The sequence below is a fragment of the Neovison vison genome, chromosome 7, assembly GCF_020171115.1.
Source record: "Neovison vison isolate M4711 chromosome 7, ASM_NN_V1, whole genome shotgun sequence".
NCBI lineage: Eukaryota > Metazoa > Chordata > Mammalia > Carnivora > Mustelidae > Neogale > Neogale vison.
The window spans coordinates 205,132,795-205,159,366 of NC_058097.1; the positions used below are offsets into that span (position 1 = coordinate 205,132,795).

A 26,572-nucleotide genomic window follows, 5' to 3' on the forward strand; every position below is an offset into this window, starting at 1 on the left:
GCAGAGCGAAGGGTGTGGGCTGCTCCTTCTGCAGTGCTGCTTGGAGACCACCGGTCTCTGGGGTCAGCCCCCAGTTCAACACCCCCCGCCCTTCTCCCCACCCCCCGCCCTTCTCCCCGCCCCCGGGACCTCACCCCGGGGCACTGTGTCAGGAAACCGGTGAGTACCACCCGCGGGTGCCTGAGCCACCACCGGCACAGAGTCTGACCCGTCCCCGGGAGGGGACCCCCGCTCGGGCGCCTTTTGCCCCGATTATCCCCGGGCTCAGTGGAGACTCCAGGAGCCCAGCTTCCCTCGGCGGCCCCGGCTGCCAGGAGCGCCACAACTGCTGCCGACACCTACGTCTTTGTTCAGAGATAACCCCGCATTATCGCCGGGACGCCTTTTATATCTCGCGTTATTTATAAAAGTATGATTCATTTAACAATTATTGTGAGATGGAGAAAGGTTGCGGTTATCTAAAGCTACGCGGGAAGGAAGCCGGGTCTGCTGCCTGGGCTGAGAAGGGGGTGGGCAGGAAGACTGGGGTCCAGCCCGCCCCTGCCCAGGCCTGCTGCCTCCCTGCTCTGGGCTCGGCCACAGGCTCTCGCTCTTGGCATTTGGTCTTAAGCTTCTGTAAGATAAAATGTTGGGTGTGGCTGGTGGGCCACTGAGACCCTCTGGAGTCCTGTTTTCTCCTCATAGCCCCCCACGGGCCCCCTCGCTGAGAAAAGGCTCCAGTCTCCTCCGTGAGCTTGTGTTAAGGAGAAATAGACTCAGTTGCTCCCTCTGTTTATCCAGCCCTGTCTCCGTGCCAGCCTGCTCTCCCTTCTTCCCACCGCACAGATAGGAGGTGAGGCCAGGCCACCGAGAGGGAAGGGAAACAGCCACCCTCTGGAATTTCAGGGTCTTGGGGGATTCACGCCCAAGCCCCAGCCTCGTTGGCTCTACGGGCCAGGGTCTCAGTGGCAAGCAAGGGACGCATCTGACTTACTCAGGAAAGGAAGGTCACAGCACACCAGGAGGCCAGCCTGGCGCCGACTGCCCCTCGCGGCTCTGGGGAGCGAGCGCCTCGCCGAAGGGATGCTCGTCCACATCCCCTGGCTCCGTCGTCCTGAGTCAGAGCTCTGGGCCGTGCACATGGTTGCCTCCAGCCCTGGCTTCAGGGAACGCTGAAGGGAAGAGCCAGGACTCCCCATAACCTACCAGGGAGGCAGGACTCCGGGTGGAGACGGGCAGACGCAGCAAGGACGTCGAGGACACTGGCCTGACTGACCTGTGCTTGGGGTGCGGGCAAACGCAGTCCTGGAGCTCAGCAGGGCAGGCCTCCTGTGGGGCCCAGAGGGGTGAGGGCAGCGTGTGGCAGGACGGGACAGAGAAGTGAGATGGCTTCAGGCCCCAGGCGGCTCCGGCACAACCGAGGAGGCCAGCCTGCTGGGCCTGGGAAACCACCTCGGGACGCTCAGAACAGAGACGACGCTGGGAGCCGCCACCTCGCATGCTGCTTCGTTCATGCGTCTGTCCTGTACCTGCAGTTTGCGGGGTGATGGGGGAGCTGGGCATCCAGCCTGTATCCGGGGAGCTTGAAGTCCCCGATGAGGCGTCTGTCTGTGGCTGCCTCCCGGCCCCTTACAGACAGACAGACAGACAAGGGGCAGGGCCAGGGCGGGGGGAGGACTTGCTATCTGCTAGCAGAGTTCTGAAGTTCAGTGCGTTTATTCAGTGACCGTCGACGGTGGCATCCAGGCACCGTCACAAAGATCACATGGCCTGATCCTCACCACCGTCCTGGGAAGCAGCAGGGTTCACAGCCTGTTCGATGGGCGAGAGGTGACTTTCCCGGGGTCGCAGAGCTGGGAAGTGGTCAGGCAGGGCCTCGTCCCCTGAAGGTCAGCCCCGCACTTCAGGTGTGAGCTCAGCAGACTGCGGCCTGGGGGCGAGCTGGGCTCTTCCCACCTACAGATGGGGAAACTGAGGCCGGGGTGCCTAGCCAGCCCCCAGCCACCGAGGGAGTAAATGCAGAGCTAGCCCCTACCTCACACGTCCGGCTCTGTCCCTGTACCGGGCGTCAGACCACGGCCAGGGAGGTGGGCTGTGGGCACCAGATGGGCGCCGTTCCCAAGACCCCCCGCGCACCAGCATCTTCGTGAGACGCGTTTGCCACACCTGGCGCGTCCTCCCTGCCAGGACTTCAGAGCCTTGAAATGTTCTGATGTGCGAAGAGCCTTTTTTTATATGAGAAATGAAATTATTTTCAGCCTGTTGTCAGGCAGTTGTCAAAAGACGTGGCAAATAAAGGACTTCGAGCGGGAGGGTTTGGGAAGGTGGATCAGAGCTCGAGGCTGGGGGGGCGCCGAGGCCGCAGCCGGTGGGGCTGGGGGCTGGGGGGGCTGGGGGCTGGCTTTGGGGGGCTCTATTGTCTATTGCTAATTTGCATATTTATTATTTTGTGCTTCGTACCGAGGGGCTAGTGCTGGGGCTGGGCAAGGTGGGACGAGCTGGTGCGTAGGACCCGGCAGGAGGCTGACAGTTGGGGGTTCCTTTTGGGGTGATCCTTGTCCTCCTGGAAGGGGTACAGAAGGACTGCCGTCGGATCCTCATGCTTTTCCGTCTGTCCATGGACATCGAACATGTCTCACTCAAAAGACGCTCACTTGCCCTTTGGGGCGGCTGATGAGCAGGTGGACGGAGTCGCCGCAGAGCGTCCTGACCGCCTCTGCCTGTCGGCTGCTTCACCCCAGCCGTCTCGGGGTATCTGGACTGTGACACCTGCAAGCCTACGGCCATGGGGCAGGGGAGCCCGATGGGGACTCTGCAGGAGGGTGCCCCCTGGGACCCAGCCCGGGGCCTCTGGAAGCCTCGGGGAGAAATGAGTGTTCAGATCTCATCCTGTGGCTTCGTCTGCGTGTTTATCCGGCCCAGCCGCTTGGCGTCCTCCAGCGGCGCGTCCAGGAGGTGGACACGGTGCGTGCCGATCCCTGGGCATGCGCGCCTCCCTCCGCCCCTGCTGCCCCAGCTTTCCAGAGAGGCCCGAGTCAGCACTGGGGGGCCGGGGCCTCGTGGTGTGAGCGTGCAGGGCAGGATGTCTCTGTCTTTCCTGAGGACAGGCTGACGTGGATAAAGACATGACAGGCAGCGGGATTGCTCCGTGCATGTGACGTGCGGGGCCGTGCTCTCTGTCCTCACGCAACCCTGGGTCACCGTGGGAGGGTCCAGATCCAAAGCAGGACCACTGGGCATGATTCCGCAGGACGACACCGATCCCAGCCCCTCGGGCAGGGGGGCGTCCGCTGTGCAGGCTCATGACGGATGGCGCAGGCACGTCGACATGGACGTCGCGGGCAGCCCCAGCCCATCGAGCTCCAGTAACAGTTTGTATGGAAAAGCGTGGCCCAGAGCACAGGGTGGAACATGCCACCAAGGAGACACTTGGCTGTGTGTGTCGGGGCAGAATCCGTGCTTTTCGCGCCGTGCCTCTCTCCTCCGGTTAGTACGTGGCAGGCACAAGCCTGTTTCTATGCGAAGGGACAGGAGACTCGCACACGTGAGCCCCGCACCGGCATTCACCTCCGTGGTGGGGAGGCCCCGGCCTGTGTCTGAGAGCGAGAACCACTGTGTGCAGATAGTGAGCTCCCCGTCACTGGAAGTATGCAAGGAGAGCACGCCTGCCGGTGGGGAGGAGGCCTCAGATGGCCCAGGTGGGTGGGATCAGGAGGTGGGATTTCCCTGGGGTAGAGCCCAGGCTATGCGGCCGGTCTGCACGTGAGTCCCACAGAGCGACCCTTCCTAGTTTGCGTGAATGTTTTCCTCCGCTTCCCAGCAGTGCATTAAAGGAATGGGAGGGTGTAGAAAGGAATCCTGTGGCTAAGAGGTGTTTCCTGCAGTTCCTCAAATCCTTATTCCCCTAGCCAGCCACCCCAAGAGGAGGACTGGGGATCTTGTTTGTGCCGTTTACTGCCGCGTCCGCGTCTGCCTGTGGCCTGCATGGAGCCTGCGATTCGCCAGCCTGGGGTGGGGGGCAGGGGGCGGGCAGCAACCTGGCAAGGAGAGCCTGGCTGCCCCTGCCTCCAACTGGCCACCTGTGTCTCGGTCCCAGGCCTCTGGGCCTCGCCTTGGTGGGGCTCCCTTCTCGGCACCAGCCCCAGGGCCCCGCCGTTCCTGACTTGGCTCCAGCTTACAGGCAAGGGCGCCGTGAGGAGCCATGGCTCCGTGTGCCACCAACAGGGGCAGCAGGGGCTTCCCCGTCTGGGCCACGTGGCCCTGCTGTTTGGGGATCCCCTGCTCCCCAGCACAGGGGACGGTCTCTGTCTTGTTCCCTGCTTCTCAAGGTAGAAAAGGGGCTGATTTTTCCCAGTCCGTGCCCCTGGAAGCCGCTTCTTCCCCATGCCCTTCATCCAAGGTCAACAGCAGGGGCACAGAGGAGATCTCCAGAGGCAGCACTGGCCTCTGGCAAAGTGCCACCCCCACCAGCCCTGGCGCATGCCCCCTCCGCGGTGCGGCTGGCAGTGGGGACCAGCGAGGGAGCTTGGCTCGGCGTGAGGCTCCGTGCTTCTGGGAGGGCATCGACCAGAGACAGGTGGAGGAGGGCTGAGCAGCGCCAGGCCTCCCACTCTCCCAGAGGGTTCCCTGAGCTCTGGCGAGCTCCCGGGGCTCACGTGGCAGGGCCCCAGCCTCTGCAGAGGGGCTCCCTCGTGGGCCATCTCTGTGGCCTCCCGTCCTGGCCAGGGTGGGCACCTGGCCCGTGCCAGCCCAGCCCCAGGAATCAGGGCACAGTACTGGTCCCCCCGAGTGGGAGCAGCTGTGTCCTTGTTGATGGCACTCTGCACCTAAGGGAGATGCGTCCGGAAACTGCTAACTGTTCAGCCTTGCCCCACGTGTCCACAGACGCTGAGGTCTGCCAGCGCCGCCTCGGCCCCCCCAAGGACGTGACTCATGAGAGCAAGTCGGTGCTGTAATGTACCAGGAGCAGACGCGTTTCTTAGGGCACGCCTCGGGAACGGCTCCTGCTCTGTGGTGCGGCTTTACGACCCAGCATGCTGGGGTGAGGGGTCACCTAGGGCCGAGTTTGGGTGCAGCTGAGCGGTATGGGACACTGTGGGTGTTAAGTGGGAGACGATGCCTAAATGAGCAGCTACTTGACAGCCGGCACTGGCCGTCCTTCCCCGCCACACGGAGAGGCCACTGGGTCGGGCGTGCGACCCCTCGGGCCGTCCTTCCGAGGCAGATGCCTGCGTCTCCGAACGCTGCCATTTCTGTCGACCCAAAGTATGTCGACCACACGGAACTCCACTGACACGTTCCCGTTGCTTTTTCCTCACCCGTCTCCTCTCGCTCGCTCGCTCTCTCTCTCTCTTTTTAATTTCGGAAGCAGTTCTCTTGGCAACGGAGAAAACGCACACTTAATTACAGCCAAGCAGCAGGTGCGTCGGGCGACGGAACCGGCTCCCCGGGATGCTCCATTTCATTTTCGGGAAGCCCTCTGTCCTTGTCCAGAGGCAGCCCCGTGCACCTGCTGCCGGGCACGCGAGCTTGCAGCCCCTTCCCTGGGCGCGCCTCAGATAGGACTCTCCCGGAGTCTCCCAGACCGCTCCCTCGGGGTGGAAATGCTCAGGACACGTGCAAGGGGGCTCTGAAGACACTCGCTCCGATCAGCCGCCTGGAATCGGGGCGAGCCAGGGCTCGGTGGCACTCTGTGCTCTCTCTTTAAAAAAAAAAAAAGAGAGAGAGAGAGAGAAGGGGGGGAGGAAATCCTGTTTTCTCCAGGGTAATTACCACGATGGGGTGAGCCGGAGAAGGGATAGGTACTTGTGTCTGATTCCTTCCAGCGGAAATCTGGGTCACGCTCAGCAATTCCAGAATGCCGGCGAGGGCTGCCCGGTCCATGTGGGTCTGGTGTGAGGCTCTGGACCCAGGTGTCTCGTCCTGACTCGCTCGCCGCATCTGCCAGCGGACAGACAATCGGCAGCAGAGAAAAACTTGGCTTTTTCTTTAAAAATAAAATTCGGAAAGCACGGGGCGTTCTCTCTAGCACCCGGCGCGTGAGCGCCGAAGCGGCCAGAGCAGCAGCCCGTGTCGGCTCAGATGGTCGGGGCGCGGGCTCGTGGCTGCCTCCGGGGTTCCCCGGCCGCGGGCTGGAGGATGCCTGACTCGCGCTCGCCCTCCTCCCAGAGGCAGTGATCACAAAAGCTGAGTAGCCCTGCTCACATGACGGACGCCTGCAGAGGCAGCCAGGTTTGAGAGCAGCCCCAGTCTACGCACGGCTGGCTCCCAGCTGACAGACAGAATATGGGGTGGGCTTTGTCGCCAGCACGCTGGGTCTGGCGTGCCCAGCTATGCTCGGAAGCACGCAGTGCCCAGACGCCCGCCGCCGCTCCCCGGGTCCGAGCCGCTCCAGCGCCGAGGGGCCGGGCAGCCCTCCTCTCCTTCCTCCCATCCGAGAAGGTTATATAATGAGCGGACGGCTGCCAAAGTCGGAGGGAAAATGAAGTCTTTGTTAAATGCCTTCACCAAGAAGGAAGGTAAGGGGAGCTGTCGGGAGCGCGGTGCATGGGAGCGAGCAGTTTCGGACTGATTCTCCGAGGGGCGCGGGAGGACTCCGGGCGCTCCCCAAATTGCCGGGCGTCCCCGGTCATCGCGGAAGGGAATGACCACTTCGGGTGCGCGACTGGGCTTTGTTGTAGTCGGTCTGGGGCCCTGACCCGCGGGAAGGTGCGTGCCCCCGAGCCCCCAGCCCCTTGCACAATTGCATTCCGGAACGTGCCTCCATGGTGACCGTGCCGGAGGGCACGTCGGGGACTAAGTCATATGGAGAATAAAGGAAGTTTGGACGCGTCTGCCCGCTTCCCGGAGCAAGCCAGAGCACCTGCTCGGAGGCAAGGGAGGTCAGGGCGCGCCGCCGGCCGTGCGCGCTCAGGGCGGGTGTGCTTCGAACCACCCCTCGGCTCTCGCCGGCCGTCCCCGGGCGGCATTTTCCCGGAGTGGATGCAGACCCGGCGTGGCCACCGCGAGAGCACAGGGATTTTTGTCGCACCTCGTGTGATTTCTGTTGTGGGGAAAAAATGTATAAATAAATACATGAAAGACAGCTAAGAAAATACCCGCCCACTTAGAGTTCGCAGATCGCCTGAAAGAAGGAAACAGCTGCGTGGAATATTAATCATTTTCAGACAGGAAAAGAGTTATTTTTACCCTTTTCACAAAAAAAAAAAAAAAATCAACATTTCCACGGTTGGCTCCGGTGACTTTCTCAGACAGAGAACTCGCGCTTTGTGAATTTGGGTTTATGGAGACGTGACTTTGGAGGAGTCGGGAAGGTGGTCAGGAGCCCACGCCGTAGAATAAACAGAAAACGTGTCCAATGACCTTACACGGGGAGCTCCTTTAATGCCCGTCTTGGGAATTAAGCAAGCGAATTGTCATTTGAATGTGCCCTAATGACACCTCTGACCCCAGTTCCCACCCCACCTGATCCCCAGGGCAGAAGTATCTGAAAACACCCTGCTCCCCCCCCCCGCCCGTCCCTCAATCTTCCCGGGGCAGCAGTCCTGAATTCCCACCGCCGCCCAAGCCCCCGCTCCGAAAGCCGGCTTCAGCCCGCGTCTTGGGAATTTATATAAAGAGCAGCCTTTGTCCGTGCTCATCTGCGGGCGTGATTAACCCAGATTCCTCTCCTGCTACTTCGGTTTCTGGAGCCCGTGCACACGCAGGGAAATGTTAGCTGGGGTTCATCCGGTGTCCCTTCTGTTTTTTCACAGACCTTTGTCCTCTTACGAGTCTGTCTCCGGCATCGGCAGGACAGCCTCCCCACCCCCCGCCCCAGTTTCCGTTAAGGGCATTAGTCCTTCACGGTTCTGTCGGCCAGAAAGGACCTGGCTGGAGGGTCATGGAGACCCAAGGCTCAGCAGTTCATGTCACCGAATGCACGCGTTCCCTGATCTGGGAGCATCCCTGTGGAGCTGGGGTGTCCCCTCCCCAGTGGGTTGCATGAGCCTTGACTCCTCGGATGTGGGGGCAGGGAGGTTGGTCCGGGAGGCCCCCCAGGGCCCCTCACCCTTTCTGCTTGATGGGTCTGCTGGAGGGGCCAGCTTTCTCGCCGGGGTCCAGTCCTCTAGCCGACTGTCTCTGTGCATGGGGGCTTTTCGCCCTCTTGGGCTGTGTGGCCGTTCGCCCTCTGTGAGGTCTCTCCGTCCCCCGACCCCGTCGTCGGGCAGGTGTCAGGTCGCCCCAAAGCTCCCACCAGCAGGTGCCTCTTTCAAACCCTAAAGGATGCGTGCCCAGTCCTTGTGGGGGTCATTCCGGCCTCCGTCTGCTTGGAGGGAGGGGCTGATGCGGTTCTCCCTCATGACCAGCAGCAGCAAACTCAGGGACGCTCCCCCACGTGAGGTTTCTCCAGCAGGTGCGGCCTGGCCTTGCCGGTTCCCTGGGGCGCTGAGCCCCTTGAGGGGGCCGCCTCTTGGGCTCTAGAGCCAGGGATCCATCGAGGACGCCGCCCGCCTCTCCCGTCACCTGCCTCTCTCCCAGCTGGGCTGGCCCTTGTGAGTTCGTGTCCTTTGAGGAATTCAGAGCCGGACGCCAGCCCCAGCTGAAGAGCCCTAGCTGCGCCCAGAGAGGCTTCCCAGAGGGAGCAGGTGGGAGCGGGCGCAGGCTGCCAAGGTCGAGGACCAGGACCTCGCAGCGCGTCTGTTCCAGAATCTCACCAGCTGCTCGGAACGTGGATTCCCAGTGCCTCTCTGCGCGGCTTCTCCGGCGTGGCTCCTTCCCTCCCTTCCCGGGACCGCCCTGCCAACCCCCCGCCCCCCGGCGAGGTGGGGAAGGGGTGCGCTGGGTCCCAGCTGCCTCAGGGGAGCCCCGCGCCGTCTGCCGGAGCCGCCTCTTCCCCAGGGCTCCCGTAGGCCCACCTCTGCCCTGGGGATCTCTGCCCACACTACTCTGTGTGCTCTGCTGCCCCGCCTGGCCGTGGGCCGGTGGCAGGGGGTTGATGGGGTGGCCCAGGCTCAGAGGGGCGCACCTGTCCTTTGCTTTCATGGAGTCCATCACCACAGCCTCTGACCTGGGGCGGTGGGGGCCATGGGCTACCGGGGCTGTTCCCCTTCAAGACACTGGGACTCCCACTCCAGCCCAGCTCGCCCAGGAGGGCGTGTGCTTTCTGCCACCCCACACCGCTGGTCTGGCCACGGGCGGCACAGATTCGAGGGCTGGCTCGCTTGGCCTCTTGGAGCATTCAGACCCCACCGTGCACGGGCAGCCGCGGGGGCGTGAAGGAAGCCCGCATCCCTTGCTTCCCGGGGCAGCGGTGACTTCTCCAGTGGCCTGCAGGGCGACTTTTCTTGACATGAGTCTTCTAAGAAAGGACGCTTTTCTATTTCTGGCCCCAGCCCTCGGAGCCGCTGGAGTGGATGTCTGTCCTCATGGTCCCTGCGGGCAGCGTCCTCATTCTGACTCCCTGGGCACGCAGAGCTCGGCAGAGGGAGGGCCTCGCCTGTGGTCCAGAACTTTGTAGAAGACAGATGAGGCGTACTCACGCCTTCCTGTTGCTGCCGGGCCCTGGTTTGGTGGGTGGAGAAAGCAGCGTGCTTGGTCCCGAAGCAGACCCCAACTGAACAGTACTCGGAGGGCCACGTGCGTGTCCGGGGGCGGCCGCTACACAGCCCAGAGATGGAGGTGCTCACACAGCAGGACTCACTGTCCCCCCGTCCTGGAGACCAAAGCCTGAGATGCAGGCACGGGCGGGGGGGCGGGTTGGCCCTGAGGCCTCGTGTGTGGATGGCCGTGCTCTCTCTGTGTCCTCACGGGGTCGTCCCTCCATGTGTGTCTGTGTTCTGGTGCCCTCCTCATATAAGGATCCCGGTCACACAGGATCAGAGCCCAGTGACCCCGTGTTACCTTGATGGTCTCTGGAGGCCGAGCTCCAGATACGGTTTCAGGCATCCAGGGTGAGGGCTCCGGCACATGAATTTCAGGGGGGACCCGGTTCATCCCCTCCCAGGGGCCAAGTTCAGGTGGTGGCGAGGAAGAACTCTGTGTCCCAGCCACGTCGTGGGGCCTTCACACGTGTCTTGGCTGCTGAAGGAGCAGGCGCTGGCCCGGATGGAAGGTGGACCCCAAGCCCCTTCCATCTCAAGCCTTAGCTTGAGCCTCCATGGAATGGAGACGTCTTTGGTGTCCATTTGTCTCTGCTTCTGTGTTGGGGTGGGCTCTGCACACATGGTGGGGGCTCTGCACACGCGGCAGGCTCTGCACACACAGCAGGCTCTGCACACGCGGCAGGCTCTGCACACATGGTGGGGGCTCTGCACACGCGGCAGGCTCTGCACACACAGCAGGCTCTGCACACATAGCAGGCTCTGCACACCCAGGGGCCAGCAGGGTCTCTCTGCACCCCTGCCTGCCCTGTCGACCACGCCACACACGCACTTACCCTCCTCTTCTTGTTCTCTCTGACCCAGTGCCCTTCCGAGAGGCCCCGGCGTACTCCAACCGCCGGCGGCGGCCCCCCAACACGCTGGCCGCCCCCCGGGTCCTGCTGCGCTCCAACAGTGACAACAACCTCAACGCCAGCACGCCCGACTGGGCCGTCTGCTCCGCCACCTCCCACCGCAGTCTCTCACCCCAGCTGCTGCAGCAGACGCCCGGCAAGCCCGAGGGGGCCGCCCGGACCCTTGGGAGCTACGCCCCCGGGCCCCGCAGCCGGTCCCCGTCACTCAACAGGCTGGGCGGTGCCGGCGAAGATGGCAAGAGGCCCCAGCCGTCCTGGCACGTCGGGTAAGGAGCGGCCGGGGATGGGGGGTGCTGGCGAGGAGCCGGGGGCCTCCCAAGGGGACCAGGAGAGGAAGCTGTCCCTGCGCCATGGCTCCTTGTTTCTAGGGTGCGGGGCACGCCTGAAGGTCGGCCAGAATGCCTGCTCTGTTCCAGCCTGGGTGTTGGGTCACTGCGTGAGCACGAGCCCATGGTGACCACCCAGGGCAGGTGTAGGGGGCGAGGCTGAGCTTCCGGGGGTGGCTCGGGCTGGGGCTGGGTTGGAGGCCTCGTTTTCCTTCCACGCGCCTCGGCTTCTGGTTCTGAAAGTGAACCGTGCGTCGAGTGGGTTCCGAGGCCAGCAGCCTGCCCGTTGCTGAGCTCTCCCAGGGGCCGCGTTGACCGCAGACTCGTGATCCAGGATGAAAGCTCACACCGGGCTCTGGGCCCTCCCACCGGCAGTCTCCCCAGCACACTCTCCCCTGGCCAGGCCCCTTCAGAATCAGTCACATGAGGATGGGACTTCTGGGGGCTGGGCTCTTGGCTGGGGCCTCCGGGGCCGGGCTTGGGGCCGCCCGCTGCCGTCCCCGGCCTCCCGCCCCGCCAGGCCCACTGTGCTCCGTTTCGGGCCCAGGCCCTAGTGCTCACGCTGCCGCGTGCTGGGCCCTTCCCTCCCGGTTCCTGCGCCGTGAGGGTCTCGGGTGTTTGTGCACTTGACTCTGCCTTCAGCCGTGATGGCCTGGGAAGGCCCATAGACCGGTGTTTTCCCAGCTGGCACAGGGCTCTGGCGAGACACACGTGTCCCCGTAGGTCCAGCGTGTCCCCCAATTCTCCTTTCCACCCCGCTTGTTCCCATTCCCACCCAGGCCTCTGGAGGCACCTGGGTGCACCACCAGCCTGTTGAGTGAGGCTTGCTGACACCTCGGCGTCTGCGATGCTTCCTGGGGACCCCGTCCCGGAGGTTCCGCGTCTCCGGAGCAGGGTGCAGGCTGGGAGCCTGGGGGGGAGGAGGTGTTAGTGCCTCACGAGGTCCTGGCAGGAGGCTGACGGCCGTGACCCTGAGCAGCGGCGGGTCAGGTGTCCGGATCAGGAGAACGTGCCCACGGGAACCACGTCTCCCACCACCCCCCCGGGTAGGGGTCTTGGGCCTGAGGCTCGGGCTGCCGGCCCACCCTGGGCCCACGTCCGTACCCCACCCCGGCCACTGCCCACCCGCCTCGTGCTCCAAACAGCGAGATCCAGTTTCTGGCTCTGGTCTACATTCTCACTCAGAGTCACCCCAAGGGAGACGTCCCAGGTGCTAAGAACAGTTTAAAACTAAATTAAAGGCTTCCCCCCGGGACGGCAGATTCCACTTTGCACCGTTTACTGGAATTATGACTAGTTTTGAGAAGCGCGTCCCCTTCCTCCAGCATGAAATCTAATAAGACACAGAAGGCGGCGTGGCCAGGAACCGCAACACGGCAGGCGAGTGTGTGTGAGGGACAGCGCCCCGGGGTGCCTTGCTGGGGCCCTGCCTGGCCATCCCCGGGTCCTGTGCAGGTGCGTGGGGGGGTCCTCACGGTGTCTGTCCCAAGCACTTGCTGCCGGGACCGCTAGGCACGTGTTCTGGACCCTGCCCCGGGCCAGCTGCTTAACATCGTGAGCCTCGCCTGTGCAGCGGATCAGTGAGAGACCGGCCCCCTGGGGGGTTGTTTCTAAGACGCTGTGAGTGAGGTTGTGCCCACACCTTGCGCACAGGACGTGCTTAGACGAAGCTCAGATCCGCATCCAGCCCCAAAACAGGCACTTGGCGGGTTTTGTTGCCTTTGCCACCTAGAGCTGTGGGCAGGGCACCGGCCACCCAGGCTTGCCCCCACTTGGGGACTGTTGTGCATCTTGTCTTTCTGAGTGGTGCCCTAACAGGAGCCCTGCTTGCTCTGCCCTGTGCAGCCTTCTGCCCCTCCTCCACGCCCCAGCGCACAAGCCCGCCTGTCCCGTGCCCTCAGGTTGAGGATCCAGCTCCCCTGCTGGTGACGGGAGCCGTGTGCTGCTGGGGTCCTTCCTGCAACCCTCCCCTGTCCTACCAGGGACCTGTGGGGTACACCTGCTTCCCGCTGGGACGTGAGGGAACAGTGGGCGTTTGAGCCACGCGGCAGGCTCTCTGCCTCCCCACTGGGAGACCACGATCTGGCCTTTCAAGCCACGCCTAGGTGTCGAACCAGCCATACAGGCCAGCCCGGGTAATGGGGGACGCCAGATACAGGACCCCACAGCATTGCCCCTGGGCCTTGTGGGGGCTTGGGGTGGGGGCTGAATCCCTCCACTCTGTCCTTGTCTTCGTAGCTGAGAGCCTGACCCCTTCCCGGGGAAGACAGACGCTGGCTGGGCACAGCACATGGGGCTCTTGCCAGGAGGAAACCGGCTGCCAGTCTCGGGGTGGCCTGGGGTACCCTGAGAGCCCTTACCGGTTCTCGCGGAAGCCGGGGTGGGGCTAAGGCTGCAGGCGGTGGAGGGAAAGGCCCAGCCCGGCACACCCCTCCGTCTGCGTCTGCGGGTTCTGTCTCCGCGGGTCGCCGTCCTAGCTGTGCTCCGCCCCACCGTGTGTCCACACGGACAGCGGACCGCTCTGCTCCAGGTTTCCTCCTGTGAAGGCGCGGGTGGTTTGGGGGCGAGTAAGTGGAGTTTGGTAACCGTCCACCATGCATTCTGAGGCCGATCAGCTTCACGGGGGCTCCCCAGAAGCGTTTGCTGCTCTGGGCTGTTGGCACCACTTAGAAAGACCCTCTGGCCCGTCGGGCTGGCCCTGGGGTCACTGTCCAGGTGAAGAAGGTCACTCAGTCCTGTAGAGGGAGACTCAGCCTCCTGGCCTCTGTCCGCTTCCACCTCGCCCCCGGCTTTCTGCCTCGCAGCCGGTGGGGAGGCCAGGCACTCAGCCCACGGTCGGGCAGAGCCCGTCTGCCTGCGTGCCGAGCGCGGCCCCGGAAGCCCCAGCCAGGAGACGATGGGCACATCGGTGCGGCCCCCGTCAGGGGCAGACAGTGCCCGGGCGAGGGACCCCAGGGTCTCCCCAGCTGCCCGAGTCCCCGCCCACCTTCCTCCCTGGCTGGCCTGTGTGCTGGGGTCCGGGTGAGCATCCCCCACGGAGCTGGCCTTCCCTAGCCTGCTGACCTGAGTGCCAGGCAGCGAGGCCGAGGCCCACAGAGGTCAGAACCCAGGGACCTGCTGCACCTCTCAAGCCAGCGTCGGGTGCCCGCGATGGCGCCCTCTAGTGGCCCATGGGGTGGTGCGTCCGCATCCCTAAGAACCCAGGCCCCAGGGCCCCACTGCTGAGTCCTCATGGAGGGGAGGACCTGGGTCCCAGCGGGACCCCTCCAGTGACCCGGCAGCTGCCTCGGCCTCACCAGCACGAGGAGGCATCCTGGGCACCGTCCTACCGAGGGCACATCGCCGGGGTGGGTTTAGCTCAGCACAGAGGGGACATGGGCTTTTGAGAGCAGGAGAGATTCGTGCGGCCCGTGGCCGGCTGGTGGCCTCCCTCCGAGCTGGAGCCTTTGGGCGGGACAGGCAGGGGTCAGCAAGTCTGCGCAAGTCCCCCTCGTCTCCCTAGCCTGGCCGCAGGATGCTGGGAACACGCAGGTGTGTGGGGCTTGGGGTGGATAAGACAGCAGAGGGGCCAGGAGCCTGCGGAGGGCGGGGAGTTGGCCATCCGAGGAGGGTCCCGGTGTGGAGCAGCCGGGCCAGCTGCAAGCCTGTGCCCAGGGTCCCTCTGGGGGAGGGTGACGTCAGTATCAGCAGTCTGTGCTCCATGAGTGGTGCCTGCGCGTCTGTGAGCTCTTGGGAAGGAAGGCCAGCCCGACACGGGGCTTCGGATCCCAGAGCACCTTTGCTCACACAGTAGAGCCGCAGGTCAGGAATCAGAGACTGCACCCCCTGCCAGGGGATGAAGCTCCCATCTGCTCAGGGTTGCGGGTGTGAAAGGGCACGGTGGTGCCCCTCTGGCTTGGGTCACCGTTCACCCCTGCGAGCCCTCTCCCTGCTTCCTGGGGCTACGGGGACCAAGGCTTGGCTCTCCCACGGGAGCAGAGAGCCAGTTTCCTCCACGAGAACTCAGTGCGACAGCTGCTCCTCTCCTGTGCCCGTCCTGACCCAGAGAGGGAGTGGAGGTGGGCGCCCACCAGCAGGGTGGGGAGAGGGGGGACCACGGGCCGGGTGCAGCAGGCGCTGCCCGACCCGGGGCGCTAATGGCACGTCACCGCAAGGTCAGGAGGAGGGGTCCATGAAGAGTGGGGCTCCCTGGTTTACGTCTGTTCCCTGGAGGTGAGGCAGGGCAGGCCCGCAGCCCCCTGGGGCAACAGGCACGTCTTGGCTGTGAGGAGTCAGTGCCCGGGCACCTGGCAGACCGCCCCTCCCCTGCTGCTCGCTCTCCTTCCGTGTTCGGGGACATTCGGAGATCGCTGTCTAGTCGCTTGCATGAACTCATGAATTGCCATGTTCCCCCACCAGAGATTAGGGAGAAGGCATGGGGACCCAGGAGCCCCTGCTAGACCCCCCCAGGGCTCAGAGCTCCTTGGGGGAGGTGGGGGGCTCCCTAGAGAAGGGGCGATCCCGAGCGGGGAAAGCAGTGGACCTGCTGGGCAAAGGGTGGGGGGTGGTGTGGGGTCTGCTGTGACGGGCAGAGAGTGGGATGTATGAGGAAGGGTGGACATTCAGAGCTCTTCCCCGTCCCTCTGGGACTCCCGACATGTCGTCTTTCCCCTGCCCTCTTCTTGCCAGAGCCAGGGATGGCCTGGGGCTTGCAAGCGGGCAGAAACCCCACTCCAGCGGCCTGGGTCACCACAGAGAGTGTTGGCAGAGCCGCACAAAGCTGGTGCCTGGTGGATCTCACTTCTCGGGGCCCCAGAAGTCCTGGCTCATGCTGCTGCCCCAGCCAGTGTCCCTGCGGCCAGTGGGATGGGACATCTTGGTGACCATCCCTCCCCAGGTCCCTTCTTAGGGCCTCGTGGGGAGGCTGTGGAGTGTGGGGTGCTGTGACCGGAGCCCCAGAGGCAGGCCAGAGCCCAGAGCCGATGCTGGGGCCACAGGGCACAGGGTGGTGGGTACCCAGGATTCCTGTGTGTCTTCCTGGCTCCAGGGCAGGGCAGAGCTGGTGCCGATAATATGGGGGAGACTGAGGGTCTGAGCTTCCCCCCGAAAAGACAACAATCAGCAGATGATAAGATCTTGGGACCTTTGGGGCTGGACGTGGCGCCCTATTCACCAGACCACCGAGCTGGCAACTCTCACCTTCCACCCACCCTGAGTGAGCCAGAAACCTGGGGACACCCCGATTTTAGTGGGCCCGAACCCCGACAGGTCCCTGGTCACCCGGGCTAGCTGGGAAATGGCTCAGTTCACTCATCCACGTCACCCACAGCCAGCCACCAGTTTTCTGATATTGAGAATTCAGTGACTTACCTCTCATACCAAACAGGGTGGTTGGAATTCCATCTGGCTGTTCTTGGATGGATCACAAGGAAAACGTTGACAGTTTGGAGTAGGGAATTTCAGACCATCCTCACTGTGCAGGCAGGAGGGAGCGGCCCCGATCTTTCCCGAGGGGCCCTGGTCGGGGGCCTTCTTTCCCGAGGGGGGATGGCACTCCCAGCCCTGAGCCACCGTGGGGCTCTGGCCTCTGCTGCCATAGACACGGTGCCTAACACCGAACGCCTTCCCTTGTAGAAGAGGTCATGGTTCCCCAGGTTCATCACTGCACAGTCAGCTCTGTACCTCTGTGTCTAGGTCACTATTTGTGGAACCTCCATTTTCCCATCTGTAAAATGGGGCTTTGTGAGGCTCAGATTACCCTGGAATGAGAAGATGCTTTACCTTCTGTGGGGAATCGCACATCAGTGCTGGTGCCTCGTACCGCGGCTGCCCTCTGGTCCAGAGGAGCTAATTCCTCCCTGTTCTTTGACAAAGCCTTTCCCGGCATGGATTGATGAGTTAGGGACCTGACCGTCTGCAAAGTGGCTCAAGACACAGAGCTGTCCAGATGGGAGCTGGGTTCACTTGGACTTCTCTGCCCAGTGACCCACACTCTGGTGCCTGCTGGAGGCAGCTGGCACCCACGGGCAACTTGTGACCCCCTTTCCAGGAGAAGCAGGAGTGTGAATGCTGCGAATGTCCATGTTCTACCTGCAGAGAGTAGTTCCTGCTGACTCATCCTCCAGGCATGGGGGATCGTCCCCTCTTAGAAGACTGGAAACTAGGCTTCAAGAGCTTAGCTCATGTGTCTAACACCCGTAGTAATCGGTCAGCGGGGCATCTGGCGGGGTCCTTGTGAAATTTGGGTGGATGAGTGGATATGACGTTTGGGTAAGTGGGAAGGTCGATAGTTGAGTGGATGGACAGATGGATGGGTGAGTGGATGGATGGATGGATGGACGGACAGACGGATGGATGGATGGGTGGATGGGTGGTTGGGTTAGGGAAGGGGTGGATGGGCGGATGGAGAAGGAGATGGATAGATACCAACACCCCCAATCCGGAGTCGAGCTAAACATAGAAAACGGACGTGCAATCACATGTTACATTCTCAGGGAGCCGTACGAGGCTGCTAGCATCCAGACGAGATCATGGGTGCATAACCCTGTCCGTGACAATGACAAGCACGTGCGGCCTGCGGTGTGTGGTGTGCACGCGAGCACGTGTGGGGGAGGGGCCGTGCCGGGCGCTGGGACGGCTCCGTCTTCGTACCTCATTGCTCCCCTTCCTCGTCGTAACTTTGGGTAGAGGCAGCTGTGCTCTAACCCGGCTCTGCGGCTCAAACACCAGCGTACTCCCTCCGCCTCTCCCTCGCTCCCTCCGTCCGCCGCCCCGTCCTCACCCACCCCTGCTGCTCTCCAGCCTCCAGTCCACCCCACACCCACCCGCCTCCCCTTCCCTGCACGGGTCCAACAGTGAATGAGCACCTAGTGTGTGCCAAGCACCGGTAGGCACCTGGGATAAAGTCGGGAGCAACCGACCTCCGGGAGCTTGCGTTCAAGGCGGGGGAGCAGGCGGAACCACGGAAGGAGAAGGGTCTGCGCGTCTACGCGTCATACTATAAATTCCCTCCGTTCCCAACTCCCTTTCCTGCGGGAGCCTGAAGCGTGGCTCAGACGGCGCTCTGTTCCCAGCCCCCGGGTGGGGACCCATCACAGTCCCTCAGCCCGCTGGCTGCGCAGGGGGACGTGCTGGCCCCCTCGGTCCCGCCGCATGTCACAAAACCCGGGTCCGAGTCCAGTCTGGATGCAGTGGTCCAGGAGCAAAGGGACAGGGATAGAGCTGAGACTCAGAGAGCATCGGGGGAGCACGAGATGAAGGGGGAGCCGGCTCAGAGCTGGTCACGCAGGCTGGGAGTCTGGGTTGATGCCAGCCCCGGTGTGGGGCCCGGCACCATTCAGGCCAGGAGCCCATGGCACGTCCCCAGAGATCTGAGGGCCTGCGGCCTCCCGCTGCACAGGGGACGGCCACGTAGGCGACAGGCCCCCCACCCCTGCCCTGGGGAAGAGGTGCTGCGGGAGCCAGCCCGGGGGCATCTCTAGGTCGGGAAGAAGGGCCCGTTGGCGGCCTTGCTGGGGTTCCCTCTCCTGCTCTCGCCCTGGCTCCTCCCGGAGATACAGACGCTGGGAGCTGGGTCTCAGGGAAGCCAGAGGCCACGTGAGTAACGGCCTGTGGGACCCCCGAGGGGAAGCGGGAGCGTGTGGCCCCGAGGGACTTGAACCCGACCACGTGCGCTCGACGGGAGGGGCGGGCAAGGGGAAGGGGCTCCCCACCTGCACGCTCCCAGACCCTGCAGGGGACGAGGTGGCTGCCGTCGGGCCCCAGGCAGTGTCCCAGTGCTGCCCGGACAGGAAGGGACCTGGGAGGGGGAGGGGCAGAGCGCAGGGACCTGCTTTCTGGGAAGAATCCAGAACGGGTGGAGAATACGGTGGGGGTGGGGCGCTCCATGTGGGGGGGCAGAGCTGAGAGCACAGCTGCTGTCCAGCCGCCGGGAGTGCAGCTGCCCATTTCTGTCCCCTCGTGTGTCCTCCTGCTGCCCCCGCGCTGGGCCTTGCCCTGCCCTCGCTCAGTGCGGTCGTGGCCAGCGCAAGGGTAATTCAGCCACTGGGCATGTCCAGAGGCCCAGGGGCTCTGGTGTGTGGTTTCCTCCCAAAGCCTGCCTGCCCCCGGTCTCTTCCGAGCTGTTTGGGTCCAGGTGAAGTGGCCCCGGGGGCCACATTGCCTGTTGCAGAGAAACTGGGTCCCCTTGGTCACCAAGACCCCTTCCCCTATCTGGAAGCCAAAGAGGAGGCCCCCGCGTGCCCGGCCCCTGCTGTCCTCTCAGCTCTCAATCCCGGGCCAAGGGGGCCCCGAGTCAGGCTGGGATGAGGCCAACCGCATAAACGACTCCTGTCCCCAGGCGGGGGGCAGCCAGCGTCCTCGCAGGTGGGAACTTGGCAGAGTTGGTCGGGCTTTCCCGCCTTCTCTCAGTGACAGGCTCGAGCCCCAGACTGCCCTTCCTCCCTGCCCTCCCACTGGCCGGCCATGCTGTGTCCTTGGACCGGAGCGGGTCCCCCAGCGTGCTCTTGCCGGTCCCCTGCTCCAGGAGCCCCTGGCGGGCCTGGGATGCAGACTCGCCACCACTGGGCACATCTGGGTCTTCCTGTCCATCGAGCTGTCGCTGGCTGAGCTAGGAGAGGTTAAACATGGTGAGACGGAGCCACTGGGCAAGGCCACCTGGGCCCCCGGGATTCTGTGACCTCCGTCTGTGGCTGGAACTTGATTAAAGAAGGCTCGGGGCAGGGGGTGGGGGAGGATCGGTATCTCTCGGGACAGGAGAGCGTGAGGACAGAGGACCTCGGAGCCCCGGTGGGCACACAGGACAGCTCTGCCCCATGTGGGTTCAGGCGGGCTCTGGCCACGGGGGTCAGGCAGACGACCCAGCTGTCAGTCCTTCCCCGTGTGCAATTCACGAGGGTAGACACCCTCCGGCTTTGCACGTGTGGTCACGGGCTCCCCTGGCCAGCTCCCCGAGTCGTGATGGCGAGTGAACAGTCAGGATATGGAACACAGCACGGCCATACTCTGTGAGCTTCTACCGGCAGACCGTGGGTCGTTTTTCAAGGGCACAGATCTGGGAAAAGCACGGGACCAAGGGAACACGGAGGGGTCACATCAGGTCCCATGAGGTTGTGGTCCCATCAGCTTCTGGAATTCTCCCTGCCATCCGGCTCCCAGCAGCCCCTGCCCAGAGGGGAGACCCTCCTCACAGAACACTCGAGACCCCGCTCGTCCTGGCCTCGAGTTTCTGACACGAGTGGGCCCCTCCTGAGACCCAGGGTGGCTCCCCAGGTTGGAATCCCTGCCCGTGTTCGTCCGCGTGCTTTCTCGAAAGCACCCATCCCAGGACAACGAGCCAGCATGGCGCCTGGGACTCTCCATGGTTAGAACGGGGGTGGGCACGTCCTCTGCCCCCGCGTGGACGTGGCCAGCTCTGGCACCCATCGCAATGGTGCGGGCACGTTGTGACGGAAACTGCATGGCCTGTTCTCTGTGGAGCTGCCCCTTGGCCTTGCATAGCCCCCTGCGGAGCCGGCAGGGACATGTCTCACCCTCCCGCCGGGACGAGGGCTGGGAATGGTGGCTCGTTGTGAAAAAACATAAAGCAGGAAGGCAGCCCCGCGTCTGGTGAGGAGTCCGCAGGGCTGGGGCAGCGGTGCATGTGATCATCAAAGCTCTCCGGGGACAGGGGCGTTCCCTCACCCGGAGTGGCTGTCCTGCAAGGAGCTGAGAAAATGTCCAAGACCCGGGGCCTGGCCCGCTTTCTGCATTGCGAGGGTCTTTGATTTCCCTTTCTTTGGGTGCGGGCAGGGGAGGGGCAGCGGGAGAGAGTCCCCGAGCAGACTCCCCGCTGAGCGCAGAGCCCAACGCCAGGCTCCAGCCCCTGACGCCAAGATCGTGACCTGAGCCTAGAGTTTTTCTAGGAACTGTGTTAGAGGACACATGACATACAGTTTACTACCTTAACTATCTTCGGGGCGTTAGCGTTCTGTGGCATGAGGCTCGTTCACACGGTTATGTGGCCGTCCCCACTGTCTCCAGAACCTCTTCCCAAATGGAAGTTCTGTCCCCGTGAGACGCTCCCATCCATCCCCGGGCGCCTACTGTTCACTCTCTGTCCCGTGAAACACTGATCCCTGTCCCTCCCCCAGCCCCAGCACCCACTGCCCCCTCTTCTGTACCCCTGAGACTGACTCCCATCCCTCGTTCAGCCCTGGCACCCACTGTCCGCTCTCTGTGCCCCTGAGACACTGACCCCGTCCCTCCCCCGGCTCCGGCGCCCACGGTCTTAGGGAACGTGACCACTCCAGGCACCTCCTGTCAATCGAATCGTACCGGGAACGCCTGCCTTTCCTTTCCGGCTTCTTTCACTGAGTGTAACATCCCGGGGTCCGTCCACGTTTAGCAGGTGTCAGAATGCCCTTCCTTTTCCAGGCTGGATCAGAGTCCACGACGTGGGTGGACCGCACTTTGTCTATCCGTTCGTCCTCGGGCGGGTGCTCGGCTCACGTCCGTCTCGGGGCGGTTGCGAGCAGGGCCGCTGCGGGCAGCTGGCGGGCGCGGGTCTAACCCGACGTGCAGCTGCTGGAACCACCTTGGTGTCTTAATCGCGAACCCCCGGGCATTTTCACGTCCTCGCTCCCACAGGATGGCTCTCAGCACGGCTTCGGCCGTGAACCGCTGGGCCACGGGCCCGCAGTGTGATGTGCCCTGTCTCAGGCCGTGACCCTCTCGCTCTCTCTCCACACCCCCTTCTCAGGCCGGCTTTCCTGCCCGGTGCCAGCAAGGACGCGCTGTCTGCCTTCGAGTACCCGGAGCCCAAGCGGAAGCTGTACAGTGCGGTCCCGGGGAGGCTCTTTGTCGTCGTCAAGCCCTACCACCCTCAGGTCGACGGCGAGATCCCCCTCCACCGCGGTGACAGGGTCAAAGGTCAGTGTCCACTCCGCTTCCGGGCAGGGTCAGGCCGGGTCCCCGCCGCCTCGGCTGACCCCCTGTTGGGGCGTCGGCGTCAGAGGCCTTGCTTCCCGGGGCCCCTGCGGGACGTCTGGAGCCTGGGGGGGCAGCACGGGGAGCAGACGGGGCTCACCGGCCGTTCTGGTGTCACACGCGTGTCGGGAATGAGATCCATTGCAGGAAGTACGGGGGCGGGGGAGAGCTCCTTTCCACCTAGGGAACCCCTGAGGGCCCCGGGAGGACGTGGCACGGGGCAAGGACCTAGTATGGGTTGGATTTGGACACGTCTTCTCGGGAGTCGGGGGTGTCTGGGGGGATGGTCAGCCACAGCCTGGAGGCCTCCGCTGTTCCTGGGAGGGGAACCCACCAGGCCGGGGGGAAGATTCCCAAAGCAGAATCCTGGAGAGCGGTTGAAAAGCACAGAAGGTCTCCATGGGCGCCAGGCCAAGGAGTTGGACTTTGTTCCCAGGGTACTGGGAAGCCAGCGATGGCTTCTGAGCAGGCCGATGAGGTGGGTGAGGCCGTTCAGGAAGATGGGTGTCATCAGGGCGTGGGCCGGAGGTCGGCCGGGGCAGCAGCTGTGGGCCGCAGACCGCATGGCCGCAGCTGAACTCTCCGGGGAGAGCAAGGGGGTACGCCACACGTGCCCAGCCTTGCGTGGGCCCTGCCATCGGAGGACAGGCTTTCCGAAGACGCACGGCAGGTGCTCACAGCACGGCCCTTAGAGGTCGGCAGGCCAGGGCCAGGTCCTGCCTGCGCCTCCTCGTCGCCCAGGGCCCGAGCTGGCCCATAACCAGCGTCCTCCTCTGTGCCCTGCACTGGGCTGGGGTTTGCAAGGCTCCGAGGACGGGGGTCCTCTCGCGGCTCCTCCCGGCCGACCGTGCGGCTGCACACAAGGCTGGCCAGCTGGCAGCAGAGCCCAGTCCCAGGGCCTCCGTTCGTGTTCTTCCGGCATCCTTGTTCGCCTCCGATGACTTCTGTGGGTCTCGTTCCAGACCCTTTTCTCTAAAACATTCCCTTCCCTGCTGAGTCGACCTCGTGCGTGTGTTAATTCCAGGAGTCACACGTTCAAACTCTAGAGTTTCCACGTGTCGTTTTCCCCACTCATTTCGTTTTACGTAGACTTCCAGTTACCCTGTCGGGGTTTCTCGCTTGCTGAAGGCATGTGCTGTGTTAGGTCCCTGGCTCAGCCGAGGTCCCTGTCTGCAGTCCAAGGTCAGCGTCACCTTGGGCTGGGCTTGCTTGGTGTCCTCCCCGCTCCTGAGAAGGGGCTCCCTCCGGCCGGGTCTTCGTGTGTATGGTGATCTTCTATGGCGTCATGGACGTTAAGCAGGTCAAGTCGTGGGCATTTCTTCAGCGGGTTCCGTGGGTGACCGCTCCGGGCCAGCCCAGATTGGGAGCTCAGCCCAGTAGCTCCATGTCTGTTCTGCGCATGGTCAGTCGGGGATAGGTAAGACTGTGGCCCCTCTTGGGCTCCTTCCCGTGTGGGGACACCCCCCAGTCTCTGGGGTACATGCTTTCCTGGCTTCCTATTTCTGGTTTTCAGGCAGCTCACACTGAGGGTTTCCCCATGGGCCCCTTGCTCCCCCGCAGGCCTGCCTTGTGGACGGGGTGCAGGCTCCCAACCACCGAGAGGGACTTACTGGTCCGGCTCCCCTCCCGCTGGCCCCCAGGTGTCCCACCAGGCTGGGCTGCCTCTGCTCACCTTCTGGCACCTTCTGTAAGTACAAGTGCCCACACCGTCCTGTGCACTTCTCTGCGATATTCGTTGCCTGTCGCGTTATCAACGTTCAAGGCGTACACGCGGAAAGTCACACCACCTGCCCTTTTGCATTTTAGTCCCAGAACACATCGCAGGGTAGACTTTCTCCCCTGCGCGTGGGCAGTTTCTGTTGTCCCCTCAACAAGGACGTGGCATGTGCAGGCCGGTGGCTGGCGGCTCCCTGCGTAGGCTCCGGGCTGGGCTGGTAGATGCCTGTGGAGCCTGCCCAGGGACACCGGCGGCCGTTCGCACCTGGGGGGTCCACACACACGAAGGTGGAGGCTTCCATCCGTGAGTGCCTGCTGTCTACCACACCTGTCCGTGAGTGCCTGCTGTTTACCAAGCATGTCGTGAGTGCCTGCTGTCTACCACACATGCAGCTGATACTCACGTACAGTTTTCTGTGAACAGTTTTCTGTACTCACGTACAGTTTTCTCGTGGCTCCTGTGGGCCAAAGTTGCTGCTTTGCTCGGGGGTCGTCACAGAGTCCCCTCAGTCTGGGCAGCTTGAACCACGGGATTCTCTGTCTGCCAGTCCTGGAGGCTGAGGCCCGAGGGGCAGGCTTGACAGCCACGCTTTCCCTGGGTCTTCACGGGGTGGTCACTCCGTGTGTGTGTCTGTCCCAATCCCCTCTTCCTGTGGGAACCTGGTCCTATGGAATCAGGGCCCCCCCAGTGACCTCATGTGACCTCACCTCTTTAATGACCCCAGCTGCAAATAGAGCCCTGTTCTGAGGGCCTTGGGGCCGAGCGCCACCCTAGGAATTTGGGGCATGGTTCAGCCCAAACCCCTTCTTCTGCAGACAAGGTAAATCTGGGGGTGACCTCCCAGGCTCCCACAGTGGGTGCCCGGGGGGCTGAGGCTCCAGATCGAGCTTGTCTGGACTCCGAGCCCACAGAGGCCCCCACCCCTGCCTTGTCCCGGCCGCTCGCTCTGCAGGCCGCCCGCTGCCGGCCTTACCCGCAGGTGCCCGTGTTTGTGGTCTCCACACGTCTCGGAGGGACAAGAGGCAGGCTTACTGTCTCCACAGTGTGTTCCTGCCCAGACAGCTGGTGACGGCCAGCCGCGCACTGTGTTCTGGAAGGAGGAGGTTGTGCGTTCCCCCAGCTCCCTCTCCGGGGTATTGGGTGCGCCCCAGGCAGTGCTGGAGCCACGTCAGGGGGCAGGAGCTCAGCCCCAGGGGTGACTTGAGGGCTCCCCACATCCCGGCTCCGGTCCCTGGGAAGTGGGGCACCATCTCCTGGGCTGGAGGGCTCCCATATCTGAAGGAGACTCAGGGGAGGGGGGTCAGTGATGAGCCTTTGGCAGCCTTTTTCACAGGAGCTGAGGGACAGTGCCTCTCCCGGGGAAGGTGTCTCAAGTAGGGCACCAACAGGGTCCGCTGCACAGGGGCCATGGGAAAGGGACGGATGAGCGAGGGCCCAGTCCCACAGCCCCTCATTGCTGGCACTCAGACTCCCAGTGTGGGTTCCTGTGCTCAACGCCCCCTACTTCAGCTGACTTGTCCTGTGGGAGCTGCTGACTGAGGAGCGTTGGATGGCCTGCAGGTCTGGCTTGCACAAGGAAGCATCCAGAAGGTGGGAAGGGTCATCTCCACGTTGATACTGAGATGCAGCCTGGTGCATCTCCTCCCTCCCGGCCCTGCTGTGCGGCCCCTGGCGTCCTGGCTGGCAGTTCTCAGAGACAGGTAGCTGGAGGTGAGCCAAGGGTGTTGTCTCAAAGGGTGCACGACAGAGGCAGGAGGCCTGGCTGCCTGGCTGCCTGGCTGGCAGGGGCAGGAGATCTGGGAGGATTTCCAGAGAAACCCAACTGCCCCCTTCCGGGGGAGTGCAGTCCTGCTGAGAACCCCCAGCCCCCTGGCCAGGCTCTGACTCTCCCTGTATTCCTATCTCCGTGGCTCAGCTGTGGAGGGGAGGTCTTCATATTTCCAGGGATCCACTGAGCCTGTGCCCCGGGAAAGCATACCTCGATACCCCTCTCCCCACAGGCGGGTTCCCGGGCACAGGGGTGTGCCTGTTCTGATCCCCCTTGTGACGCTCATGTGGAGGAAAGCCCAGGATGGCTTCAAATTCAAATGGCCTGTGGGGGGCTTGGAGCAGAATGGGGAAGCAAGGCTGTCCAGGCCCACAGAGAGGTCCCTCCTCAGTGACCCAGGCAGGGGCAGGGCGGAGCTTGGCAGAGGGGGTGGGGCTTGTGCAGTGATGGCCCCTCCCAAGCCTGGGGCTAGATCACCAACGTCCAAGGCAGGGCCCTTTGTCTCTGGAGGGGAGAGGCCCTGCGTAGTGGCCAGTTAGTGGACAGCTGGACGGGCATCTCCTCCAACCATGTGGCTTCAGCTGTGGCCTCAGAGCCCATGGACTGTTCGTACTCGGGGAACGAAATGTCTGCATTTCGGTGCCTTCAGTCAGTGTATGGGTGAGCCCAGCCCAGCTGCCCTGCGCTTACATGGAACACGTGCCCACCTGCACACGGTGGGTGGACAATAACCCCAGTGTGCGAGCCTGCTGTGTGGCCGAGGGTCGCAGCTCCCTAAGGGCGGAGGCCTGTCCTGCCGACGGCCTGAAACATAACCGCATGTTGCAGACAGGACCCAGAGTCATGCCCGCGGCCCCTCGCGTGTGCCCTGCCCCTCCCCCCACCAGAGAGACTCCAGCGAGTGCTCACCCCCCGGACACACGGGATGTCCAGGCCCTTCCCCGGCCTCTCCTCACATGCCGCGTCCCCCTCTCCTAACGGAGCTGACGCCGGCCCGGCGGGCAGGGCCCCTCAGCCTCCCCCCTCCGGCCGACGTCGAGATAACGAGAACACACTCAGAAGCGTGAGTCGGCGCCCATCCGACAGGAGCGCTGTCTTACCTGCCTCCCCGGCAGACGGGCAGTCTGGAGAGAAGCCGTGAGGGGGATGGAGCGCCGCATGGGGTTACAGGGCTCTGCCTCACGCACGGTGGCACCGTGAACAGGACCCGCTCTGACTCGCGAGGGAGCCGAGCCAGGGGGTCCGAGAAGCTTCCCTGTGTATCACAGACACGGACGTGTGACTTCGGCCCATTCAGCACATGAGCGGGTGCCCGGCCTCCCATTGCTGCCAGACAGCGCTCC

At 63.5% G+C, this 26,572-nt stretch overlaps 1 protein-coding gene across 5 annotated transcripts in view; it reads left to right on the top strand.

Moving 5' to 3' along the window:
* Window positions 1-26,572, top strand: part of SHANK2 (SH3 and multiple ankyrin repeat domains 2) — a 458,548-nt gene that overhangs the window by 182,214 nt on the left and 249,762 nt on the right. For all 5 annotated transcript variants that reach the window (XM_044259990.1, XM_044259992.1, XM_044259993.1 and 2 more), the window contains 2 exons: window positions 10,425-10,740; window positions 21,518-21,687. In XM_044259990.1, the coding sequence (XP_044115925.1) occupies window positions 10,425-10,740; window positions 21,518-21,687 (486 nt within the window). The remainder of the gene's footprint in view (window positions 1-10,424; window positions 10,741-21,517; window positions 21,688-26,572) is intronic.